This window comes from Elephas maximus, chromosome 11 (assembly GCF_024166365.1).
Source record: "Elephas maximus indicus isolate mEleMax1 chromosome 11, mEleMax1 primary haplotype, whole genome shotgun sequence".
NCBI classification, from domain to species: Eukaryota; Metazoa; Chordata; class Mammalia; order Proboscidea; family Elephantidae; genus Elephas; species Elephas maximus.
The window spans coordinates 96180915-96205956 of NC_064829.1; the positions used below are offsets into that span (position 1 = coordinate 96180915).

Consider the following 25042-nt stretch of genomic DNA (forward strand, 5'->3'; position numbering starts at 1 on the left):
CAAAGCGTGGAATGTTATGGATCGAATTGTGTCCCCCCAAAATGTGTGTTAACATGGCTAGGCCCTGATTCCCAGTGTTGTGTGGTTGTCCACCATTTTGTGATCTGATGTGATTATCCTATGTGTTGCAAATCCTAACCTGTATGATATCTTAATGGGGTAGGATTAGAGGCAGTTATGTTAATGAGGCAGGACTCAATCTATAGGATTAGGTTGTATTTTGAGTCAATCTCTTTTTGTATATAGACATAAAAAGAGAGAATTGAGCAGAGAGGAGAGGGACCTCATACCACCAAGAGGAAGCGGTGCTGGGAGCTCAGTGTGTCCTTTGGACCTGGGGTCCCTGTGCTGAGAAGCTCTTAGACCAGGGGAAGATTGATGACAAGGACCTTCTTCTAGAACTGACAGAAGGAGAAAGCCTTCCCCTGGAGCTGGTACCCTGAATTTGGACTTCTAGCCTCCTAGACTGTGAGAGAGTCAATTTCTGTTTGTTAAAGTCATCCACTTGTGGTATTTCTGTTACAGCAGCACTAGATAACCAAGACACCCAGGAATAAAGCCAGATATTCCATAGAATGAATGGGCTGCTTGACCTGCAAATGGTCCTCTATGAAGAAAAATGCTAGCATTCAAATTTTGGTTATTGATTTGGCAGAGGACGGCTGTAAGTTCCATTTTTTACTAAAAGCTTGGAGTACAGATATTGACAGTGCTAACCTTGTGCCTTCTTAACCCCCCAGTTCAAAAAATGAAGCCATAGCCAATTATTTTTAGTTTGACTTTCATATTTTGAATGATTCAAAGGATATACTTGCTTTTTTTTTTTTAAGAGGTTTAAATTTAAGCAGACAGAAGTGGTGGTAGAATAAGAGAATATACTTTGTTTTTTTCTGCCCAACTACCAACTCAAAGATAAAAAATTTGAATAGTTCAGTGCTCCATCTAGTTCTTGTCTGAATTTACATGTGTTCAAACATACCTGTATTTATACATACACTTACATAGACTTCTCTGTACACACATGCACTTATACACATACAATTGTATATATTGTTAAGAATTTTTACATATTTGGATCATAATATATGTACTATTTGGGGGCTTGATATTTTTCATTTAAGAGAATGCCTTGGAGTCAGTATGGATAGATCACCTCATTGATTTTAATGTTTGCATAGTATTTCATAGCATAGAGGTGCTGTAATTTTATAGTTTTCTTTTGATAGAAATTTAGATTCTTGGTGGCTTCTCATTATTATAAACAATGAAATAATGAACATTCTTAATACACATTGTGGTAGTTGTCCCTGCTGTTGAGTTGATTCTGATTTGCGGTGACTCCATGTGTTACAGAACTGCTTCATAGAGTTTTTTTATGGCTGTAATCTTAACAGAAGCAAATTGCCAGGCCTTTTCTTTTGTGGCACTGCTAAGTGGATTTGAATTGCCAACTTTTACGTTATTAGCTGAACGCAAACCCTTTGTACCACATGGGACCTTGTACATTGTTTTATATGTGTGCAAATACTGCTTTAGTAATTTTTTTAGGCTAGGAAGAACTAACTAGTAGAAATCCTTGGTGCTATGGTACGTGAAATAGTCATACTGTGTGCAGTTTATCATGGGGCAGATGATCAGAACGTGTTCCTGTCCATCTTTTCCACACTATCCATTGATATCCATCTCAGATTGCATTGAAATGTGTTATTCCAGGGATCATTATTATTCAAGGATATGGCTGTGGGCTTCACCTGGGAGGAGTGGCAGTTACTAGACCCCTCTCAGAAGGACCTGTACAAGGATGTGATGTTGGAGAACTACAACAATCTGGTATCAGTAGGTAAGGACAGCATTGCAGGATCACTCATTGTGGGCTCTGTCAATCTTTTCTTTCTCATTTGGTGAAATCTTTAAGGCCCCATGAATATTTAGTGTTTGGCCCTAGAGTATATGCTCTCCTCTTCCGAGTAAAGGATTTTTACTTAGCAAAGTACAAATACCGTGGTCCTGGAAATATAATGTTCAATTTTCCTAGCTTCCCTGTGCATAAGTATTTCATGCTAAGTGTTCAGTCATTTCCCTTTCACAGGTATCAAGGTACCAAACCAGATTCAGTCTTCAAGTTGGAGCAAGGAGAAACACCATGGATAGCAGAGGGAGCAATCTACAGTTGGACCAGTCCAGGTGAGTGAGTGGCAACCAATACGATGGGCAGCAATGGTACTAAAATCCCAGGTGGTCAGTGAAGGGTTGACACTTTTGAAATGTTTTATATAGAACTCTCCTTGTACCAGCTGGTGACCCAGAAAGCTAATCAACCCCTTTAACATCTCTGTCCTTTATTAGGGCTGTTTTCCTTTGCCTATTATTTTTTTTTTTATTAACTTTTATTAAGCTTCAAGTGAACGTTTACAAATCCAATTGGTCTGTCACATATAAGTTTACATACATCTCACTCCCTACTCCCACTTGCTCTCCCCTTCTTGAGTCAGCCCTTTCAGTCTCTCCTTTCGTGACAATTTTGCCGGCTTCTCTCTCTCTCTATCCTCCCATCCCCCCTCCAGACAAGAATTGCCAACACAATCTCAAGTGTCCACCTGATATAATTAGCTGACTATTCATCAGCGTCTCTCTCCCACCCGCTGACCAGTCCCTTTCATGTCTGTTGAGTTGTCTTCGGGGATGGTTCCTGTCCTGTGCCAACAGAAGGTCTGGGGACCATGGCCGCCGGGATTCCTCTAGTCTCAGTCAGACCATTAAGTTTGGTCTTTTTATGAGAATTTGGGGTCTGTATCCCACTGGTCTCCTGCTCCCTCAGGGGTCCTCTGCTGTGCTCCCTGTCAGGGCAGTCATCGATTGTGGCCGGGCACCAACTAGTTCTTCTGGTCTCAGGATGATGTAGGTCTCTGGTTCATGTGGCCCTTTCTGTCTCTTGGGCTCTTAGTTGTCGTGTGACCTTGGTGTTCTTCATTTTCCTTTGCTCCAGGTGGGTTGAGACCAATTGATGCATCTTAGATGGCCACTTGTTAGCATTTAAGACCCCAGATGCCACAATTCAAAGTGGGATGCAGAATGATTTCATATTAGAATTATTTTGCCAATTGACTTAGAAGTCCCCGCAAACCATGTTCCCCAGACCCCCGCCCTTGCTCCGCTGACCTTTGAACCATTCATTTTATCCCGGAAACTGCTTTTGGTCCAGTCCAATTGAGCTGACCTTCCATGTATTGAGTGTTGTCTTTCCCTTCACCTAAAGCATTTCTTATCTACTGATTAATCAATAAAAAACCCTCTCCCACCCTCCCTCCCTACCCCCCTCGTAACCACAAAAGTATGTGTTCTTTTCAGGTTTACTATTACTCAAGATCTTATAATAGTGGTCTTATACAATATTTGTCATTTTGCCTCTGACTAATTTCGCTCAGCATAATGCCTTCCAGGTTCCTCCATGTTATGAAATGTTTCAGAGATTCGTCACTGTTCTTTATCGATGCGTAGTATTCCATTGTGTGAATATACCACAATTTATTTACCCATTCATCCGTTGATGGACACCTTGGTTGCTTCCAGCTTTTTGCTATTGTAAACAGAGCTGCAATAAACATGGGTGTGCATATATCTGTTTGTACGAAGGCTCTTGTATCTCTAGGGTATATTTCCAGGAGTGGGATTTCTGGGTTGTATGGTAGTTCTATTTCTAACTGTTTAAGATAACGCCAGATAGATTTCCAAAGTGGTTGTACCATTTTACATTCCCACCAGCAGTGTATAAGAGTTCCAATCTCTCCACAGCCTCTCCAACATTTATTATTTTGTGTTTTTTGGATTAATGCCAGCCTTGCTGGTGTGAGATGGAATCTCATCGTAGTTTTAATTTGCATTTCTCTAATGGCTAATGATCGTGAGCATTTTCTCATGTATCTGTTGACTGCCTGACTATCTTCTTCAGTGAAATGTGTGTTCATATCCTTTGCCGACTTTTTGATTGGGTTGTTTGTCTTTTTGTGGTTGAGTTTTGACAGAATCATGTAGATTTTAGAGATCAGGCGCTGGTCTGAGATGTCATAGCTGAAAATTCTTTCCCAGTCTGTAGGTGGTCTTGTTACTCTTTTGGTGAAGTCTTTAGATGAGCATAGGTGTTTGATTTTTAGGAGCTCCCAGTTATCGGGTTTCTCTGTTTATGCCTTGTATTAGGGCTCCTAGGGTTGTCCCAATTTTTTCTTCCATGATCTTTATTGTTTTAGTCTTTATGTTTAGGTCTTTGATCCACTTGGAGTTAGTTTTTGTGCATGGTGTAAGGTATGGGTCCTGTTTCATTTTTTTGCAAATGAATATCCAGTTATGCCAGCACCATTTGTTAAAAAGGCTTTCTTTTCCCCAATTCATTAACACTGGTCCTTTGTCAAATATCAGCTGCTCATACGTGGATGGATCTATGTCTGGGTTCTCAATTCTGTTCCATTGGTCTATGTGCCTGTTGTTGTACCAGTACCAGGCTGTTTTGACTACTGTGGCTGTATAATAGGTTCTGAAATCAGGTAAAGTGAGGCCTCCCACTTTCTTCTTCTTTTTCAGTAGTGCTTTGCTTATCCGGGGCTTCTTTCCCTTCCATATGAAATTGGTGATTTGTTTCTCTATCCCCTTAAAATATGACATTGGAATTTGGATCGGAAGTGCGTTAAATGTATAGATGGCTTTTGGTAGAAGAGACATTTTTACTATGTTAAGTCTTCCTATCCATGAGCAAGGTGTGTTTTTCCACTTAAGTATGTCCTTTTGAATTTCTTGTAGTAGAGCTTTGTAGTTTTCTTTGTGTAGGTCTTTTACATCTTTGGTAAGATTTATTCCTAAGTATCTTATCTTCTTGGGGGCTACTGTGAATGGTATTGATTTGGTTATTTCCTCTTCGGTGTTCTTTTTGTTAATGTAGAGGAATCCAAGTGATTTTTGTATGTTTATTTTATAACCTGAGACTCTGCCAAACTCTTCTATTAGTTTCAGTAGTTTTCTGGAGGATTCCTCAGGGTTTTCTGTGTATATAATCATGTCATCTGCAAATAGTGATAACTTTACTTCTTCCTTGCCAATCTGGATACCTTTTATTTCTTTGTCTAGCCTAATTGCCCTGGCTAGGACTTCCAGCACGATGTTGAATAAGAGCGGTGATAAAGGGCATCCTTGTCTGGTTCCCGTTCTCAAGGGAAATGCTTTCAGGTTCTCTCCATTTAGAGTGATATTGGCTGTTGGCTTTGCATAAAAAAATAGATGCCCTTTATTATGTTGAGGAATTTTCCTTCAATTCCTATTTTGGTGAGAGTTTTTATCATAAATGGGTGTTGGACTTTGTCAAATGCCTTTTCTGCATCAGTTGATAAGATCATGTGGTTTTTATCTTTTGTTTTATTTATGTGATGGATTGCATTAATGGTTTTTCTCATATTAAACCAGCCTTGCATACCTGGTATAAATTCCACTTGATCAGGGTGAATTATTTTTTTGATGTGTTGTTGGATTCTATTGGCTAGAATTTTGTTGAGGATTTTTGCATCTATCTTCATGAGGGATATAGGTCTATAATTTTCTTTTTTTGTAATGTCTTTACCTGGTTTTGATATCAGGGAGATGGTGGCTTCATAGAATGAGTTGGGTAGTATTCCGTCATTTTCTATGCTTTGGAATACCTTCAGAAGTAGTGGTGTTAACTCTTCTCTGAAAGTTTGGTAGAACTCTGCAGTGAAGCCATCCGGGCCAGGGCTTTTTTTTGTTGGGAGTTTTTTGATTACCGTTTCAATCTCTTTTTTTGTTATGGGTCTATTTAGTTGTTCTACTTCTGAATGTGTTAGTTTAGGTAGGTAGTGTTTTTCCAGGAATTCATCCATTTCTTCTAGGTTTTCAAATTTGTTAGAGTACAATTTTTCATAATAATCTGAAATGATTCTTTTAATTTCATTTGGTTCTGTTGTGATGTGGTCCTTCTCGTTTCTTATTCAGGTTATTTGTTTCCTTTCCTGTATTTCTTTAGTCAGTCTGGCCAATGGTTTATCAATTTTGTTAATTTTTTCAAAGAACCAGCTTTTGGCTTTGTTAATTCTTTCAATTGTTTTTCTGTTCTCTAATTCATTTAGTTCAGCTCTAATTTTTGTTATTTGTTTTCTTCTGGTGCCTGATGGATTCTTTTGTTGCTCACTTTCTATTTGTTCAAGTTGTCGGGACAGTTCTCTGATTTTGGCTCTTTCTTCTTTTTGTATGTGTGCATTTATCGATATAAATTGGCCTCTGAGCACTGCTTTTGCTGTGTCCCAGAGGTTTTGATAGGAAGTATTTTCATTCTCGTTGCTTTCTAAGAATTTCCTTATTCCCTCCTTGATGTCTTCTATAACCCAGTCTTTTTTCAGGAGGGTATTGTTCATTTTCCAAGTATTTGATTTCTTTTCCCTAGTTTTTCTGTTATTGATCTCTAGTTTTATTGCCTTGTGGTCTGAGAAGATGCTGTGTAATATTTCAATGTTTTGGACTCTGCAAAGGTTTGTTTTATGACCTAATATGTGGTCTATTCTAGAGAATGTTCCATGTGCGCTAGAAAAAAAAGTATATTTTGCAGCAGTTGGGTGGAGAGTTCTGTATAAGTCAGTGAGGTCAAGTTGGTTGATTGTTGTGATTAGATCTTCCGTGTCTCTATTGAGCTTCCTACTGGATGTCCTGTCCTTCTCCGAAAGTGGTGTGTTGAAGTCTCCTACTATAATTGTGGAGGTATCTATCTTACTTTTCAATTCTGTTAAAATTTGATTTATGTATCTTGCAGCCCTGTCATTGGGTGCATAAATATTTAATATGGTTATGTCTTCCTGATCAATTGTCCCTTTTATCATTATATAGTGTCCTTCTTTATCCTTTGTGGTGGATTTAAGTTTAAAGTCTATTTTGTCAGAAATTAATATTGCTACTCCTCTTCTTTTTTGCTTATTGTTTGCTTGATATATTTTTTTCCATCCTTTGAGTTTAGTTTGTTTGTGTCTCTAAGTCTAAGGTGTGTCTCTTGTAGGCAGCATATAGATGGATCGTGTTTCTTTATCCAGTCTGTGACTCTCTGTCTCTTTATTGGTGCATTTAGTCCATTTACATTCAGCGTAATTATAGATAAATAAGTTTTTAGTGCTGTCATTTTGATGCCTTTTTATGTGTGTTGTTGACAATTTCATTTTTCCACATACTTTTTTGTGCTGAGACGTTTTTCTTAGTAAATTGTGAGATCCTCATTTTCATAGTGTTTGACTTTATGTTAGTTGAGTCGTTACGTTTTTCTTGGCTTTTATCTTGAGTTATAGAGTTGTTATACCTTTTTGTGGTTACCTTATTATTTACCCATATTTTTCTAAGTAAAAACCTAACTTGTGTTGTTCTATATCGCCTTGTATCCCTCTCCATATGGCAGTTCAATGCCTCCTGTATTTAGTCCCTCTTTTTGATTATTGTGATCTTTTACCTATTGACTTCCATGATTCCCTGTTATGTGTATTTTTTTTTTAATTAATCTTAATTTGTTTGTTTTTGTGATTTCCCTATTTGAGTTGGTATCAGGACGTTCTGTTTTGTGACCTTGTGTTGTGCTGATATCTGATATTATTGGTTCTCTGACCAAACAATATCCTTTAGTATTTCTTTTAGCTTTGGTTTGGTTTTTGCAAATTATCTAAACTTGTGTTTATCTGTAAATATCTTAATTTCACCTTCATATTTCAGAGAGAGTTTTGCTGGATATATGATCCTTGGCTGGCAGTTTTTCTCCTTCAGTGTTCTGTATATGTCGCCCCATTCCCTTCTTGCCTGCATGGTTTCTGCTGAGTAGTCTGAACTTATTCTTATTGATTCTCCCTTGAAGGAAACGTTTCTTTTCTCCCTGGCTGCTTTTAAAATTTTCTGTTTATCTTTGGTTTTGGCGAGTTTGATGATAATATGTCTTGGTGTTTTTCTTTTTGGGTCAATCTTAAATGGGGTTCGATGAGCATCTTGGATAGATATCCTTTCGTCTTTCATGATGTCAGGGAAGTTTTGTGTCAGGAGTTCTTCAACTATTTTCTCTGTGTTTTCTGTCCCCCCTCCCTGTTCTGGGACTCCAATCACCCGCAGGTTATACTTCTTGATAGAGTCCCACATGATTCTTAGGGTTTCTTCATTTTTTTAAATTCTTTTATCTGATTTTTTTTCAGCTATGTTGGTGTTGATTCCCTGGTCCTCCAGATGTCCCAGTCTGCATTCTAATTGCTCGAGTCTGCTCCTCTGACTTCCTATTGCGTTGTCTAATTCTGTAATTTTATTGTTAATCTTTTGGATTTCTACATGCTGTCTCTCTATGGATTCTTGCAACTTACTAATTTTTCCACTATGTTCTTGAATAATCTTTCTGAGTTCTTCAACAGTTTTATCAGTGTGTTCCTTGGCTTTTTCTGCAGTTTGCCTAATTTCATTTGTGATGTCTTGAAGCATTCTATAAATTAGTTTTTTATATTCTGTATCTGATAATTCCAGGATTGTATCTTCATTTGGGAAAGATTTTGATTCTTTTGTTTTGGGGGGTTGGTGAAGCTGTCATGGTCTGCTTCTTTAAGTGGTTTGATATGGATTGTTGTCTCCGAGCCATCACTGGGAAACTAGTTTTTCCAGAAAATCCGCTAAAAAAAAATGCAGTCAGATCCCTATCAGAGTTCTCCCTCTGGCTCAGGCTATCCGGATGTTAATAAAGCTGCCTGGGGAGGGTGGGGGAGGGAACAGAGAGATAGGAGAGTAGCACCTCAGAATATAGCCAGAGTTGCTTGTCTTGCTTGGAATGACTATTATACCTGAGATTCCCGCGGGGCGCATCGCCTATGCGTGCTGGCTGTGTGGAGATTGCCCCCGGGGGGTCTGGCCCGCTGGAGTCAAGGTCAGATCCTCCGCTTCCAGCTGCACGCCCAGCGTCAAGGCTCCCCTACTGGGACGGTGGACTCTCGACTCCAAAATCAGTCGCTGCCTCCCGGGGACTTCTCGTCCCTCCATCCGCGTTGCCGTGCCGCCTCCGCGAACCAGTTGGGCCTCCTCCCGGGGTTAGTTCAGGTGGGTGGAGCAGCTCCCCGTGCTTGTGCCGTGACCGAGTGTCCTGGCTGGGACGCTGTTCTCCCCAGTCCAATACCAGTCACTGCCTCCTGGGGGCTTCTCCTACCGGCTGCGTCCCACGCCGCCCGCGCGACCCAACTGGGCCCCCTCCCGGGGTTAGTTCAGGGGGGTGGAACAGCTCTCCGTGTTTATGCCATACCTGCGTCCAGTCCAAATCCTGGCGGGATGGTTCCCCAGCTGGGATGCTGCTCTCCCCGTTCCAAGACCAGTCACTGCCTCCCGGGGACTTCTACCGGCTGCGTCCCACGCCGCCCGCGGAACCGGCTGGTCCCCCTCCTGGGGTTAGTTCAGGGGGGTGGAGCAGCTCTCTGTGCTTGTGGCGTAACTGTCTGGTATGCTGGCTCCAGGCTCTGAAAACAATCGCTGCTTCCCCGTATTAGTTCCTTCTCCGTCTCTAAATCTGTGTTTGTTGTTCAGGGTTCGTAGATTGTTATGTATGTGATCGATTCACTTGTTTTTCCGTGTCTTTGTTGTAAGAGGGATCCGCGGTAGCGTCTGCCTAGTCTGCCATCTTGGCTCCGCCCCCTCCTTTGCCTATTTTTAAAGGCCCATGTCTCCCCCGTTTTCTCTCTTCTGAATCTGGTCAGAGTCTATCTCATGTAGGACCTTGATTTCTTGCCTGGGTTCTATTCTCCCAGCATCCTCACGTCTTCTTTTCTTCCATGGCGGTCTCACTTCCTCGCTATGAAATTCCTCCTTTCTACCCCTACAGTTAACATGGTACTCAACAATGCCATTTTCTTTTGATAGGGTTGAGTTTCCTTCCTGATAATTCACCTCAGCTTAGTTCATTAAAATACCAAACACATCTCATCTCTCAGGGCAACTTTTTGTACTTTTTCTCCCCCTGCTTCCCTAGCTTTCCAGATTCAGTTTTGTTATCTTCTGCTTGATTTAAGAATTCATATTAAGAGTTGAATTCGTTCACAGACCTAACTCTCTATTCTTAGGTGGAGACTGCAAATTGACTCTTATCTATGATTGACTTATGAGCCAGAAGGAGCCTTGATGGTGCAGTGGTTAAGAGCTCGGCTACTTGCCAAAAGATCAGCAGTTCGAATCCACCAGCTGCTCCTTGGACACCTATGAGGCAGTTCTACTCTGTCCCATAGGGTTGCTATGAGTTGGAATGAACTTGACAGCAGTGGGTTTTGTTTATGAGTCAGAGTTGACAGCAACTAACAATATCAACAGCAAACCATTTCTTTTTCACCTTCTTCTTACCATTTTTCCTTCTGTAATTTTCTAATTTTTTGCTTACCTGTTGATTCCTTTTATTTTTTTTACTCGACTAGAATGACCTCTCTGTGAAGACAGAGAATACCTTAGTTATTTTAACGTCTCAAACACCAGATTGTTAAACAAATGTGTCTAAAATGATCAGATCCAGCCCCTACAATCCTGGATCATATTTCCATCCATGTTTTTCTGTCGTATTCCAACAGTAATTTGTTTCTATTTCTATTCCTATCCCCATTTTGCAATGTCCTGTATGGAAAGTGGAGCCCTGGCGGTACAGTGGTTAAGAGCTCGACTGCTAACCAAAAAGGGCGGCAGTTGGAATCCATCAGCCACTACTTGGAAACCCTGTGGGGCAGTTCTGCTCTGTCCTGTAGGGTCGCTGTGAGTCAGAATTGACTGTATGGCAATGCTTTGGTTTTTTTTTAAATATGGAAAAGTAGCCTACGTTATATTTATTCATTGTAGGCTATACTTCATTGTTCAATGTTTTCCGTTTTTTAATATTTGTTTTCACATAACCTAGAATATAATTTCATTGTTTCTACAATAGCTGTTTTTCTTTTCCTGTTTTTTAAAATACTGCATTTTTCTGTCTTTTTCAGAGACGGTACATATTCACAAGGTAGATTTCTTTTAGACTTATAAGACCCAGCCCAAAAATGTATCATTTTTATACTTTTTTTCCTCCTCTAAAATGATTATGAATGTTTTCATTTTTCTCTTTCCTAGAAGAAATACGGGCGATCAACCATATGCAATGGCACCCAGAAAACCGAAACAAGCTTAAAAGTTTGGAAAGATCTCTGCAAAGTTTTGCGCTTGAAATTAATTTTGGTTTAAACAAAAATCTTGCTCCTTTAACTCAAGAACACAATATGTTTGACTCACATTATGGAAGTTTGCAATCTCATTTAAATTTTGTTATCCAGAATAGAAGAGATGCAGGAAGGGATTCCGATGAGTTTAGTGGTTTTGAGAAATCATCTGTCCACGTGAAGCATGATAAAACTTTTCCCGGAATTAAATACTGAGGATATTTTAAACCCAGTAGCACTAAGTCACAGCTCAATGACCATCCAAAAACTTATACAGAAGAGCAGCCACATAAATGCAGTGAATGTGGGAAAGTCCTCTACAGAAAGTCACTGCTCTTGTACCATCAGAGAATTCATACAGGAGAGAAACCCTGTGTATGCGGTGAATGTGGAAAAGCCTTCTTTTGGAAGAGCCTGTTCAAGAGACATCAGTGGTCTCATACTGGAGAGAAAGTCTATGGATGTAATGAATGTGGGAAATCATTTTCCGAGAAGGCATACCTTGTTTTACTTCAGAGACTTTACACAGGAGTGAAGCCTTATGAATGCAGTGAATGTGGAAGAACTTTTGCTTTTAAATCAGCCCTGACCAAGCATCAAAGAATTCATACAGGAGAGAGACCTTATGAATGTAGTGAGTGTGAAAAAGCCTTTAGAAGCAAGCCTGACCTCATTCAACATCAGCGAACTCATTCCAGGGAGAGACTGTATGGATGCAGTGAACGTGGCAAAGATTTTACCCACATGTCATTCCTCGTTAAACATAAGGAAATTCATGCAAGAGAGAAAGTGATAAATTTACTGAAAGTGAGAAAATCTTCCTTAGGGAGACATAGCTCTTTATACATGTATAAACTCATACAGGAACAAAACCATATGAATACAGTGCCTTTGGAAATGCCTTCTTCAGGAACTCAGTCTTTAAACATCTGTGAGCTCCAAGGAGGTAAAAATGTGATTGTGAAACAGCCTTTTCAGGAAGTCAGGACAGTACATAACTGGGAACTTTCACAGGGAATATTATGGATTGAATTATGTCCCCCAGAAATAGTGTTGTAAATCCTAAACTCTATACCTGTGGTTATAATCCCATTTGGGAATGGGTGATCTTTATTATGTTAATGAGAGAGGATTAGTGTAGGGTGTGTCTTAAGTCAACCTCTTTTGAAATATAAAAGAAATTAAACAGGCAGGGCTAAGCAGCAGAGATGGGGGAAGAGAGATGCCAAGCCACATGAAGGTTGCCCAGGAGCAGAAGCTCAGAAGAGACAAGAACCTTTCTCCAGAGCTCACAGAGAAAGCCATTCCCTAGAGCCAGCACCCTGAATTCAGACTTCTAGTCTCCTAAACTGTGAGAAAATAAATTTCTGTTTATTAAAGCCATCCACTTATGGTATTTCTGTTACAGCAGCACTAGATAACTAAGAATTTGATACCGAGAGTGGGGCACTGCTCTAACAGATACCTAAAAAGTGGAAGCAATTTTGAGATTGGTTAATGGGTACAGGCTGAAGAGTTTTATGGTGCCTAATTTTTTTTAATAGTAAAGGCCTAGATTGTTTTGAAGAGACTGTTGGTATGCCCATAGCCCTCTAGATTTCATAGAGTTGGATCTTGGCCAACTTAGTTCCGATGTGTAGGGGTGCTGTTAAGGTGTGCCAGTGAGTAGTAATCCACCCAAAGCTGAGGTGTTGGGGCTGCCATACCCATAGGACAGGAGAATAGGGCCTGCTGGGGCTGAAGGGGTGGGGTCGCCACTCAGATGGTGTAAAAACGGCCTGGGGGCGATGTCTGACCTCTCTTTTCACAAGGGGGGAGGAGAATTAAGATCAACAGCTCAAGGCTGATTCCTGTGAGGCGGAGGTCAGACATGTCTCCTCTCTTCGCAGTCTTTACGCTCTCTCTTCCAGGGCACTCTACTTCTCTGCTAAGTTTGATAATTAATTCCAATGGCCACACAGAAGTCACAGACAGTACTCATGATTATGGGGTTTATTAGGGAAGTAAAACCAAACCTGTTGCTGTTGAGTCGATTACAATTCATAGCAACCTATAGGACAGAGTAGGACTGCCCCACAGGGTTTTGAAGGAGCAACTGGTAGATTCAAATTGCCAGCCTTTTGGTTAGGAGCTGAGCTCTTAACCATGGCAAAATTCAGGCTCAGGATAGTTCTTCCATCAGGACAGCTTCTTTTTAGCTGTCTTCGCAGGCACAGCTTGCTCTGGCCCTAAGCCTCTGCCCTGCTCAGGGCAAGGTTACAAAGCTTTTTTAGCTTCTGCCAATAAGTGCCCAGAGGCACTTTACTCTGCCAGCAGGCCTCTTGCCCAAAGGCACTCAGCTTTCTTGCTTCGTGGACCAGGAGGCCCACCACGTCGTCTCCTGCCATCATTTCTTGCCACCGCTTTTTGAGCTCTTTCTCTCTCTCTGTCACCTGTTCAGGAGTTTCTCAACGCAGGGATCCTTGGTCCAGTGGACACACTGTCTGATCCTGGCTGTTCTTCCTTGGTGGTGGTAGGATCCTCTCTCTTCCACCTCTCGGATGACTCACCTCAAGCCCAGCAGGATGTCAAAACTGACCAGTCCCTTTGGCGGGCCACAATTACCCTATCTGCACAGTCCCACCCAGTCACATGGGTGGAAGTTAGAAGACCATGGCAAGAAAGGCCACACAATAGGAGAATGGAGCCACCCAAAGCCAAGGGAGTAGAATTGCCGTCCCACTGGGCCTGGAAGGCAAAGCTGAAGCCTAGGTCTGGGGCGGCCTCCACCTAGAATCCAGAGACCACTGCCAACACCTAGAGTCTGGAGGGCAGTTCCGTTGCCCTGATAGTCTCAAAGAACAGAGGATCATTTTCAAGCCTTGAGAGCTAATGTAAATCGGTCTGGTGGGTCTTAGTCTTGTTGGGTATCCCTTATCTTTTCTTTTGCTCCAATTTCTCCTATTTGTAATGGAATTGTCTACCTTATACCTTTCTACCATTATACTTTGGAAGCAGATGACTTGTAGTCTATATTTCACAGGTTCACAGGCGAAGAGGAATGTTGTCCCAGTATGGAATTCACCTAAAGTCTCACTCATATCTGATTTAGATGATTCAGAAGATGAGATTTTGAACATGGAGCTGATTTAAAACTTTTGGGATCATGTGATGGGGTGAATGTGTTTTGCACATGGGAAGAACATGAATTTTGGGGGTCCAAAAGGTGGAATGTTGTGGATTGAATTGTGTCCCCCAAAAATATGTGTTGTAAATCCTAACCTCTGTGCCAGTGATTATAATCCCATTTAGTAACAGGTTGTCTTTGTTAACATTAATAAGACAAAATTAGTGTAGGGTGTATCTTAAGCCAGTCTCTTTTAAGATATAAAAAATATTTAACAAGGGAAAAAAGCAAAGATGGGGGAGGAAAGATGTCAAGCCACGTGAAGATTGCCCATAAGCAGAAGCTCAGAAGAGACAGGGACCTTCCAGAGCCTGCAGAGAGAAAAAGCCTTCCCCTAGAGCTGGCACCCTGAATTTGGACTTCTGGTCTCCTAAACTGTGAGAAGATAAATTTCTGTTTGTTAAAGCCATCTGCTTATGGTTTTTATGTTACAGCAGCACTAGGTAACTAAGACATGGAGTAAACCTTGGAAATGCAGTGAATGTGACAATACCTTCAGTAAAAAATTATGTCTTATTTTCCTTATTTAGGGAAGTGATGGAAATTCTATCATCAATCTAACTTCTGTGTCACATTTTAATACGTTTAAAATATAGAATAGGCTTTTTTAATAAGTGAAACCTTTGTGAACAGTAGGAGTGTCATTCTGTAATGAAAATCTGAATATAATGAATGCGGAAATACAACTATTTAGTTTTTTATTGCTGCTATAACAAATTACCACACGTCTGGTCTCTCAGAACAACACAATTTTATTATCTTACAGTTATGGAGGTCAGAAGTCCAAATTGATTCTCACTGGGCTAAAATCAAGTGTTGCCAGGGCTGTGCTTCTTTCTGCAGCCTCTAGGATTGAATCCTTGCCTTTTCTAGCTTGAAGAGGCTGCCCACATTCCTTGACTATTGGTTCCCTTCAGTGTTCAAAGGCAGCAATAGCCAGTCAAGTCTTTCCATCACTCTGACATTGACTCTTCTGCCTCCCTCTTCCTCATTTAAGGACTTTTGGGATTACATCAGAGCCCTGGTGGCCCAGTGGTTAAGAGCTATGGCTGCTAACGAAAAGGTTAGCAGTTGGAACCCACTGGCCTCACCAAGGGAGAAAGATGCAGCAAGCTGCTTCCATAAAGATCACAGCCTTGGAAACCCTGGGGCAGTCTACTCTGTTTTATAGGTTCACTGTAAGTCGAAATCAGCTCCATGGCAATAGGTTTGGTTTGGGATTACATTGGGCCAACTGGGATAATCTAGGATAATTTCTCTAATTTAAGATCAGTTTATTAGCAGTAAGCGCTCAACTGCTAACAGAAGATAGGCGGTTCGAATCCACAAGCCGCTCCACAGGAGGAAGATGTGGCAATCTGCTTCCATAAATATTACAGCCTTGGAAACCCTGTGGGGCAGTTCTACTTAGTCCAATGGGGTTGCTATGAGTTTGAATAGATTTGACGGCAGTGGGTTTGGGTTTTGTTTTTTTTTTTTCAACTTCTGTTATTTAAGTCTCTTTTGCTATGTAATGGAACTTACAGTGCCTGGGGTTTAGGACGTGGATATTTTGGGGAGGCCACTATTCTGTCTAGTCCATCCTGTAGCCACCAGTGATTCATATCCATCCCACATGCAAAATATATTCACCCTGTTTAACATCCCAAAAGTCTTAGCCCATCACAGCATCAAGTGAAAATCCCAAATCTCATCTAAATCTTACCAGTTCAAAAGTCTCAAATCTTATCTAAATCATTTAAATAAGGTATGGCTGAGATTGGAAACCCTGGTGGTGTAGAGGTTAAGTTCTACGGCTGCTAACCAAGAGGTCGGCAGTTCGAATCTGCCAGGTGCTCCTTGGTAACTCTTATTGGGCAGTTCTACTCTGTCCTACAGGGTCGCTATGAGTCGGAATCAACTTAACAGCAGTGGGTTTGATTTTGGTTTTTTATGGTTGAGGTTTTAGGTATGCATTCATCTTAAGTGTTTTCAAAAGTCTTCATACATGAGCCTATGAAATTTAAGAAAGAAGTTACATGGTTCCAAAATATTTTCATTCCATTTGCTACCTTAATTCCCCTTAGTTATATAATGTAGAATGTGCACATGTTCTGAGGGTTAAGATATGGCCATTTTGGGGGGGGGCATTATTCTGCCTATCAGAACTTCATTAGATTTTAGCAATATCTCACTGCTTTCAAGGCTTTTCCATAGTTTTCAGGAGGAAATTTGTCAAGAATTTTTGGGTTTATCCTATTTGAGGTTTACACAACTACTTGAACTGTAGGTTTATGTCTTTTGTCAAATTTAGGAAATTACCTGAGTTCATTTCTCCAAATACTTTTTTAGCTTCGCCATCTTGCTCTCTTCCTTCTGGGACTCCAATGATGTGAATGTTACACATTCTGCTATAGTCCCACAGGTACATGAAGCTCCGTTTAAATTTTTCATTATATTTTTTCTTGTTCAGATTAGGTAATTTTTATTGTTACAAAGTTCACCGATTCTTTTCTTTCCATTCTGCTATCGTGTTCACCCATTGAATTTTTATATTCTGATGATCGTATTTTTCAGTCTTAATATTTCCATTTGGATCTTTTTTTTTTTTTAGAGTCAGTGTTTACTTAGATTTACACACACATTTACTACTTTCATAGCTTTTTTTCTTTTCTCATGTTTTTTCTTATCATCACTGAAGATTACTCTTTGGAATTTTCCTTAATGTAGATTGGCTCACTCAGCTTTTGTCTCTGTTTAAACATCTTTAGTTCACTTTCATTTTTGAAGGATATATTCACAGGGTGTCATATTCTAGATCATCAGTTAATCGTCTTTAAGCACAAGGAAGATTGTCTTCTGGCTTCCAGTTTTGCTGCTGTGAAGTCAATGGTGGTATAACTATTTCTCCTTTGAGAGTAAACTGTATTCTATAACTAACCAACCAACCGATTCTGACTCAAAGCAACTCTTTAGGACAGCCATTTGGATCTTCTTTATCTTCAGTTTCTTTGCTGACACTTTCTATTTTTCCTGTTTCTCACATGTTCCTGAATGCTCTTTGAGGCATATTTGTCATCCATACTTTAAAATTCTTGGCAGATAATTTTAACATCTCTGACATCTCGGTGATGGCATCTGTTGATTGTCCTTTCTCATTCAAATTTTTCTCAGGTCTGGTTATAATGAATGATTTTCTTTTGTATCCTTGTAATCTTGTGTTTTTAGGATTAAGGATCTTATTTAAATCTTCTGTTAAGCAACCTCTTCTTGTGCAGTGCTGGTGAGGTAAGGTGGGGGTTAAAGTCCAACTTCCCTCCCTTGGTCTCCTTTGACATGGGGTTGGGGAGCTAGGTAGAGGTGAGCTTTTAGGCTCAGCACTATGTCTCTGCTGATACCATGAAGGCTTTGATGGGGCAGGTCTCCTAGTTCCTTTTTCCCATGTGGAATCCATTGACAAGGTAAGGAGGGCAAAGGAGACTACTGTGAATGATGGTAAAAGTTCCTATGTCTAGATCAGTCTTCTGTGACACCACCCCAGGGGGTTGATGGAGGGTCCTCTCATTACTGCTGGATGGCTGTGGAAGTCCAAGATCTTACATGGCCTCCAGTGACACCACTGGGGAAGCTTTATTATTGCCAGGTGGGATAAAAGTCCTCATACCCTGTTCAGTGTTCTCTGATGCCATCTGAGCAGAGGTGTGGTGGATTGGGGTGTTGAAGGGATGAAAGGGAAAGCCAGTTTGGCCATTTCTTAAAAAACTAAATGTACACTTAACATATGTCTCAGCAATGGGACTCCAGGGCATTTATCCCAGAGAAATGAAAATTCTGTTGTTTTTAGTTGTCATTGAGTCAGTTCTGAGTCGTGGCCACCTCACGTGTGCAGAGTAGAACTGCTCTATAGGGTTTTCAAGGCTGTGATGTTTCAGAAGCAGATCACCAGGCCTGTCTTCCAAGGTGCCTCTGGATGGATTCAAATTGACAACCTTTAGTAGTTGAGTGCTTAGGTGTTTGTACCATTCAGGGATTTCTAAGTGAAAATTAGCTCCACACAAAAACCTATACACAAGTTTATAGAAGCTTTATTTATAATAGACAAAATTTGGAAACAACCTATTGCCCTTCAGTGGTTAAATAGGTAAACAGTAGTACATCCATACCATGGAATACTATGCTGCTGTATAAAATAATTAAATATTGATACTGTTGTGGATTGTCTCAGAAAATTTGTGTTGCAAATCCTAACCCCTATACCTGCAGATGTCATCCCATTTGCAATAGGGTTTTCTTTGTTATGTTTAATAAGGCCATATTAGTGCTTGACTCATAGTAGGTACTTTATAAACCTTTGTTGGATGAATGAATGATCGATGCCATTAGTTAGAAGGCTTCAGCTGAAAAGTGTTTTCAAAAGTCTTGGGCAAATGGTGGAAATCTCGAGCATTGCTCCATAGTTGCGGAAGCAGGCTTGGCATGGGCTACTTATCAGCTCAGTTAATCAATTGGAACTCAGTTTTGAACAGAACAAAGCACCCCTCTGTGAGCTTTTGTTTCCAGACATTTCCCACCTTTGTGGATGAAAAGCTTGTCCTGCTTTTGTCTTGTGTAGGTGGAAAGGAAAGGCACGCCTCCCTGTTGGCTCGGCCCCTGTTGCAGGCCTCTGATCAGCCCTGTTCCCCAACCTCCCAAAAGTAGACCTGTTTCATTCCTGATGTTTTGCCCATTCGGGGGCGATGTCTTCTCCAGACTACCTCGTCTTCTCTAAACTCTATCAAAACCCATTATCGTCACTCATAGCGACCATATAGGACAGAATAGAACTGCCTCGTAGGGTTCCTAAGGAGTGGCTGGTGGAATTGAACTGCGGACCTTTTCGTTAGCAGCCCATCTCTTAACCACTGCACCACTAGGGCTCCTCTGAATCCTAACCTGCATTCAAATGCAGCCTTCTCCAAAAAGCCCCCTCCAGCTAGAAGCCTTCCTGGAATGCCAGCTGGTTGTCTCCAAGAGTTGCTTGGTATCTCTGTACGGACTTTAACTCCAAGATGGCCGCGCTCACTGGACTTCTCCCCGTAGCGCCTAGGCTAAAAAAAAAAAAAAATTTTTTTTTTTTTTTTGACTGAAAGTCAGCAACGGACCCTGCCCAGCCTGCAGGAGTTAGCGCCCTTGGAAAATTTTGCAAGATTGAGGCCCAGTGGTTGAGATGTCCTGAAAATGTGGTAAAAGAGGTCGTTTTCAGTTGCTTCTCATTGTCCTGTGCTTTGCTAATAAGATGAAAGAAAGACACCTTCGCCGGCTGTACGGCCATTGGTTGGAAAATGGCCGTTCCCGCTCCGTATCCGGGAACTGGGAGCAAGTATATTGCGTCATAAACGGATGTTGGAAAAGCATATTCCAAGTGTCTGCAAAGTCGCCAAGTGACTGTAGTCCAGCGCCATTCACAAAGCATCTGAGGGACCGCGGGATGGGGGGCACAGAGGGAAAGTGTTTAGAAAAGTGAGTTTTGGGATTCGTTTCCAGCGGTGGAAAAGGAGGTCGTCGGTCCGGTCAGTTTTGGATTCTGGGCGTGTTTCTGGGCCGGAGAGATCGCACTGGGGCTTTTGTGATCGGGAGCGCATCGGGGTCGGTGTTAGGGGAAGGAGTGGGAGTTTTCCATGGCGAGGGTGGTGGTGATTGCGTGTTAGAGGATCATTTGGGAGATCCTTGTTTTTTTTTTTGTTGTTGTTGGAGGTTACCTGTATAGGGGGAGCTCGTGGGGTTCGCATTGGTAAGTGTCGGGAGGTCTGTTCGAGTAGCGTTTGGAGGGGTGTCTGCGTTGAGGTGTCCGTTACTGGAGGAGTGAGTCGTGGGGTATGGTGTTAGGGGCAGCGTTTGGAGGGAGTTCCGTGCTTATTGTTTATTGTTCGCCTGCTTTTAACGGTGGGTTTCTTGTCTCCTAGACAAGAAGCATTAGTATTGAAAATTTACTTTCAGGTCGTTCTAACCTGCAAATCAAGCTATAAAGCAAGACCAAAACAATAACTTGAATATCGCCATTTGTTTGGTTATTAAACCATATTCTTCTGATTAATCTGTGAGTCCAGAAAAAAACATAATGGAAGTATTTGGAATTGCATTTTAATAATAATCATACATGTCAACCTTTGTGCAATTTGTAACTCTTGTGGAATTCATCTATAGAAGTCATTGGAGGGAATTCATATCCTTAAATGCATAAATTAGAAAAGGGAAGATGAAAATCTGTGACTAACTGTTCAACTTGATAGTTTTTTGTTTGTACTGGAGTGGATGGTGAATTCCAGTTGTGGAGCTTTTGGTTAGCAGCCATAACTCTTAGCCACTGCGCACCCAGGGCTCCTACTTTTTAAAATAGTATTTGGAAATGCAGGCTTCCTAGAATTGGTAGGAAAAGTTTCCTTTTTTTTTTTTTTTGATCTGCGAGGTTTTAAATAATATTGGAATCATCTGTAAAGATCAGATAGCACTCATCAGGCCCTGGTCACTTTTTTTTTCATGAAAATTCTCAAGCATATACAAGAGTAGAAAAAAATAATGTAATATGTGCCTATTGGTATTTTCAACAATTATAAATTCATGGCCAATTTTATTCATATGTTTTTCTCTTGAGAATTTCATCGCAAACCTAAGGTTTCGTGTCCTTTTATTTGTGGATCTGTTTCTCTAACTGGTAAGGTCATTTAAAAAATTTATGACTGCTAGAACATTTTTCACTGTATCAAAATTAACAACTTACTTCATTAAGTAAAACCAGAAACCCAACCCATTCCCCTTGAGTGGATTCCGACTCAGAGCTACCCCCTATGACAGAGTAAAACTGCCCTGTAGAGTTTCCAAGGCTGTCATCTTTATGGAAGCTGACTACTTCGTCTTCTCCTGTAGACTGGCTGGTAGGTTCGAACAGGCATCCTTTCGGTTAACAGCCGAGCACTGCTAACCAGAACCAGAGATCCTTTTTCATTGAATACCCAGTCTGTGTTCCATTTTTTTCTGATTATCTCCAGGTTGACTTTTAACATTTGTTTGAATCACGATCCAAATAACGTACGTGCATTGCATTTGCTCATAGTCTCTTAAGTTCTTTTAGGCTATAATAGTACCCCTTTGTGTGTGCATATGTGTGTGTCCTCATGCCTCTTAATATATTGCAATAAGAAGTACATAGCAGCATCTTTCAAGAATTTTTTCCAAAAAAATTAAAAGGAACTAATAAGCCACAGTTGTTCAACTACCTATAGTTACTTAGATAGTGGTTCTTATTTTCGCAGATGAATTTAGGAAAAATTGGGAGTGGAGGAAGGTGGGGAAGAATAAATTAAGCTATACCAGGAGAAGAAATCAGGTTAATCCAGAAGGGAAGACACCCTATGAGACAAATGACCTGTTTTCTCCTCTTCCTTCATTTTTTCCAAAAGCATATAAGGCTATGTATTTATCCTATTTGGTACCATCCTTAATTTTATTTCATTTGGAGATCTCTTTTCTTAAATTTCTAGTTTAGTTTTTTATTTTAATTGCTTTAATTTTTAAAAATCCTGTGCTTAAAAAGGCATAAAATTCCCTTTCCAATGTAATATCCAGCCATGATAATTACTAACATATAGGTTTATGTGTGTGTGTGATACATACACAGAGAGAGAGATGTATTCCTTTACTTTTCTTGAAATACAGGGTCATATTTTACATACCCGTTGCCATCGAGTCGGTTTTGACTCATAGTGACCCTATAGGACAGGGTAGAACTACCCCCATAGGGTTTCTGAGGAGTGGATGGTGGATTCGAACTGGCGACCTTTTAGTTAGCAGCCAAGCTGTTTAACCATGATGGCATCAGGGCCCCCGTATTATACATATGTATACATAATTAATTTTTAAATAAAAATAATGTGCTTTGTATTTTGTTTGCTAATTGTATCTATTATGGTCATCTTTTTTTTTTTTTTCAGTAAATACGGAGTGCACTATTTAATTATATAGTATTCCATTAGATGAATTATAATTTTTCACTCAATTATCTATCAGTGGACCTAAGTAGTATCTTTACATTTGTTTTTGCTTTTTTTTTTATCTCTTTATAAATTACCAAAAGTAAACAACTAAATGTGGAAATTACCGAACAATATTGGTAATATCACATGCAAGTAAAATTTTGTTGAAGATCATTCAAAAGGCAGTTGCAACAGTATATACACAGGGAACTGCCACAAATTCAAGCCAGATTCAGAAGAGGATATGGAACGAGGGATATCATTGCTGATGTCAGATGGATCCTGGCTGAAAGCAGAGAATACCAGAAAGATGTTCACCAGTGTTTTATTGACTGTGATGCAGGAAGCATCAAAAGCAGAAAGAAGGAATATACAGAGTCACTGTACCAAAAAGAACTGGTTGACATACAGCCATTTCAGGAGGTGGCATATGACCAAGAACCAATGGTATTGAAGGAAGAAGTCCAAGCTGCACTGAAGGCCTTGTTGAAAAACAAGGCTCCAAGAATTGAAGGAATACCAATTGAGATATTTCAACAAACAGATGTGGCGCTGGAGGTGCTCACTTGTCTACGCCAAGAAATTTGGAAGACAGCAACCTGGCCATCTTCCTGGAAGAGATCCATATTTGTGCTCATTCCAAAGACAGGTGATCCAACAGAATGTGGAAATTATCAAACAGTGTTATTAATATCACACGGAAGTCAAACTTTGCTGAAGATAATTCAAAAGCAGTTGCAGCAGTATGTTGGCAGGGAGCTGCCAGAAATTCAAGCTGGATTCGGAAGAGGACATGGAACGAGGTCTATCATTGCGGATATCAGATGGATCTTGGCTAAAAGCAGAGGATACCAGAAAGATGTTTTCCTGTATTTTGTTGGCTATCCAAAGGCATTCAACTGTGTGGATCATAACAAATTATGGATAACATTGAGAAGAATGGGAATTCCAGAACACTTAATTGTGCTCACGAGGAACATGTACATAGACCAAGAAGCAGTTGTTCGAACAGAGCAAGGGGACACTGCATGGTTTGAATTCAAGAAAAGTATTTGTCAGGGTTGCATCCTTTCACTATACCTTTTCAAGCTGTATGCTGAGCAAAAAATCTGAGAAGTTAGACTATATGTGAAGAAAAATATGGCATCAGGATTGGTGGAAGAATAATAACTGCCATATGCAGGTGACACAACCTTGCATGCTAAAAGCGAAGAGAACTTGAAGCACTTATTGATGAAGATCAAAGACCACAGCCTTCAGTATGGATTACACCTCAACATCAAGAAAACAAAAATCCTCACAGTTGGACTAATAAGTAACATCATGATAAGTGGAGAAAAGATTGATGTTGTCAAGGATTTCATCTTATTTGGATCCACAGTCAAAGCCCACAGAAGCAGCAGTCAGGAAATCAAACAACATATCTTGCATTGGGCAAATCTGCTGCAGAAGACTAAAGTGTTAAAAAGCAAAGATGTCACTTTAAGGACTAAGGTCCGCCTGATCCAAGCCTTGACATTTTCAGTCACCTCATATGCACGTAAAAGCTGGACAATGAATAAGGAAGGCTGAAGAAAAATTGATGCCTTCGAATTATGCTTTTGGTGAGGAATATTGAATATACCATGGACTACCAGAAGAATGAACAAGGGTGTCCTGGAAGTGAGGATGGCAAGACTTCATCTTTGGACATGTTATCAGGAGAGACCAATCCCTGAAGAAGGTCGCCATGCTTGGTCAGTGAAAAAGAGGAAGACCCTCGACTGAATTGACACAATGGCTGCAATAATGGCCTCAGGCATAACAACAACTGTGAGAATGGCACAAGACTGGGCGATGTTTCATTCTGTTGTACATAGTGTTGGTATCTATGACTTGGAACTGACCCAATGGCACCTAACAACAACAAACAAACAAAATGCAAATATAAGTAATAGTTTTTGTGGGTTCTGTGAGTCTTTCTAAGGAGCCCTGATGGTACAGTGGTCAAGTGCTCAGCTGCTAACCGAAAGGTCAGCCATTTGACCCCTTAAGCCACCCCACAGGAAAAAGTTGTGGCCATCTGATTCTGTAAAGATTTACAGCCTTGAAAAGTGTATGGGGCAGTTCTATCCTGTCTTACAGGGTTGCTATGAGACAGAATTGACCTGGCAGTGGGCTTTTGGTTGGTGAGTCATTCTAGTGAATTATTGAACCCACCAGGGGCAGTGAGAGCTATCAGGGAGGCTGGTATTTGCCTTTTTGGCAGGGGCTGGAAGGACAGAGTCCTAACTTGTGGTGATTGGACTCTGGGTAGGTAGGGTAAGAGAGAGAAAGTGCCATGTGGTTATCTGGTGTCAGAATGATGAAGTGGAAAAGTGGGAATACGAGTTATCTTCACATTTTGGAAATTAGCCTTATGTTGGCCATTATTCACACACATAGCTTCCTATGTAGACTGCCTTGTGATATAAAAGCTTCCAGGGTGTTGTACAGACAGATGAAATACTAGGGCCTTATTTATTTATGTTAGAGTGAGTCTGCATGGTGAGAGAGACTAAGAGTGTGGACCAAGGTGTATGTCTTCTTATAATTGAATTTGCTCTTGAATCCACAGGCTCTGGTCTATAAAAACAAGACATTTTAAGTGATGGAAGAACTAAGAGTTTCTCGGTTTGGGAGATCATTGTTTCTGGTAACAG

At 40.6% G+C, this 25042-nt stretch overlaps 2 protein-coding genes across 4 annotated transcripts in view; both read left to right on the forward strand.

Annotated features, from left to right (window-relative positions):
• The window catches only part of LOC126086068 (zinc finger protein 577-like), a 53241-nt gene that overhangs the window by 26175 nt on the left and 2024 nt on the right, over window positions 1-25042 (forward strand). The window contains exon 6 of one of the 3 annotated variants that reach the window (XM_049902122.1): window positions 1714-1796. The exons of 1 other annotated variant lie outside the window; for it this stretch is intronic. The gene's annotated coding sequence lies outside the window, so the exon portion shown is untranslated. Of the gene's footprint in view, window positions 1-525; window positions 592-1713; window positions 1797-25042 lie in introns of those variants that run through there. One more of the 3 variants, XM_049902121.1, reaches the window with a different exon arrangement.
• On the forward strand, window positions 580-25041 carry LOC126086067 (zinc finger protein 577-like). The gene is given in 5 exon segments (XM_049902118.1): window positions 580-664; window positions 1714-1840; window positions 2090-2184; window positions 11122-12153; window positions 24958-25041. Coding segments are annotated over 5 exon segments (1353 nt in total). The 3' UTR covers window positions 24972-25041.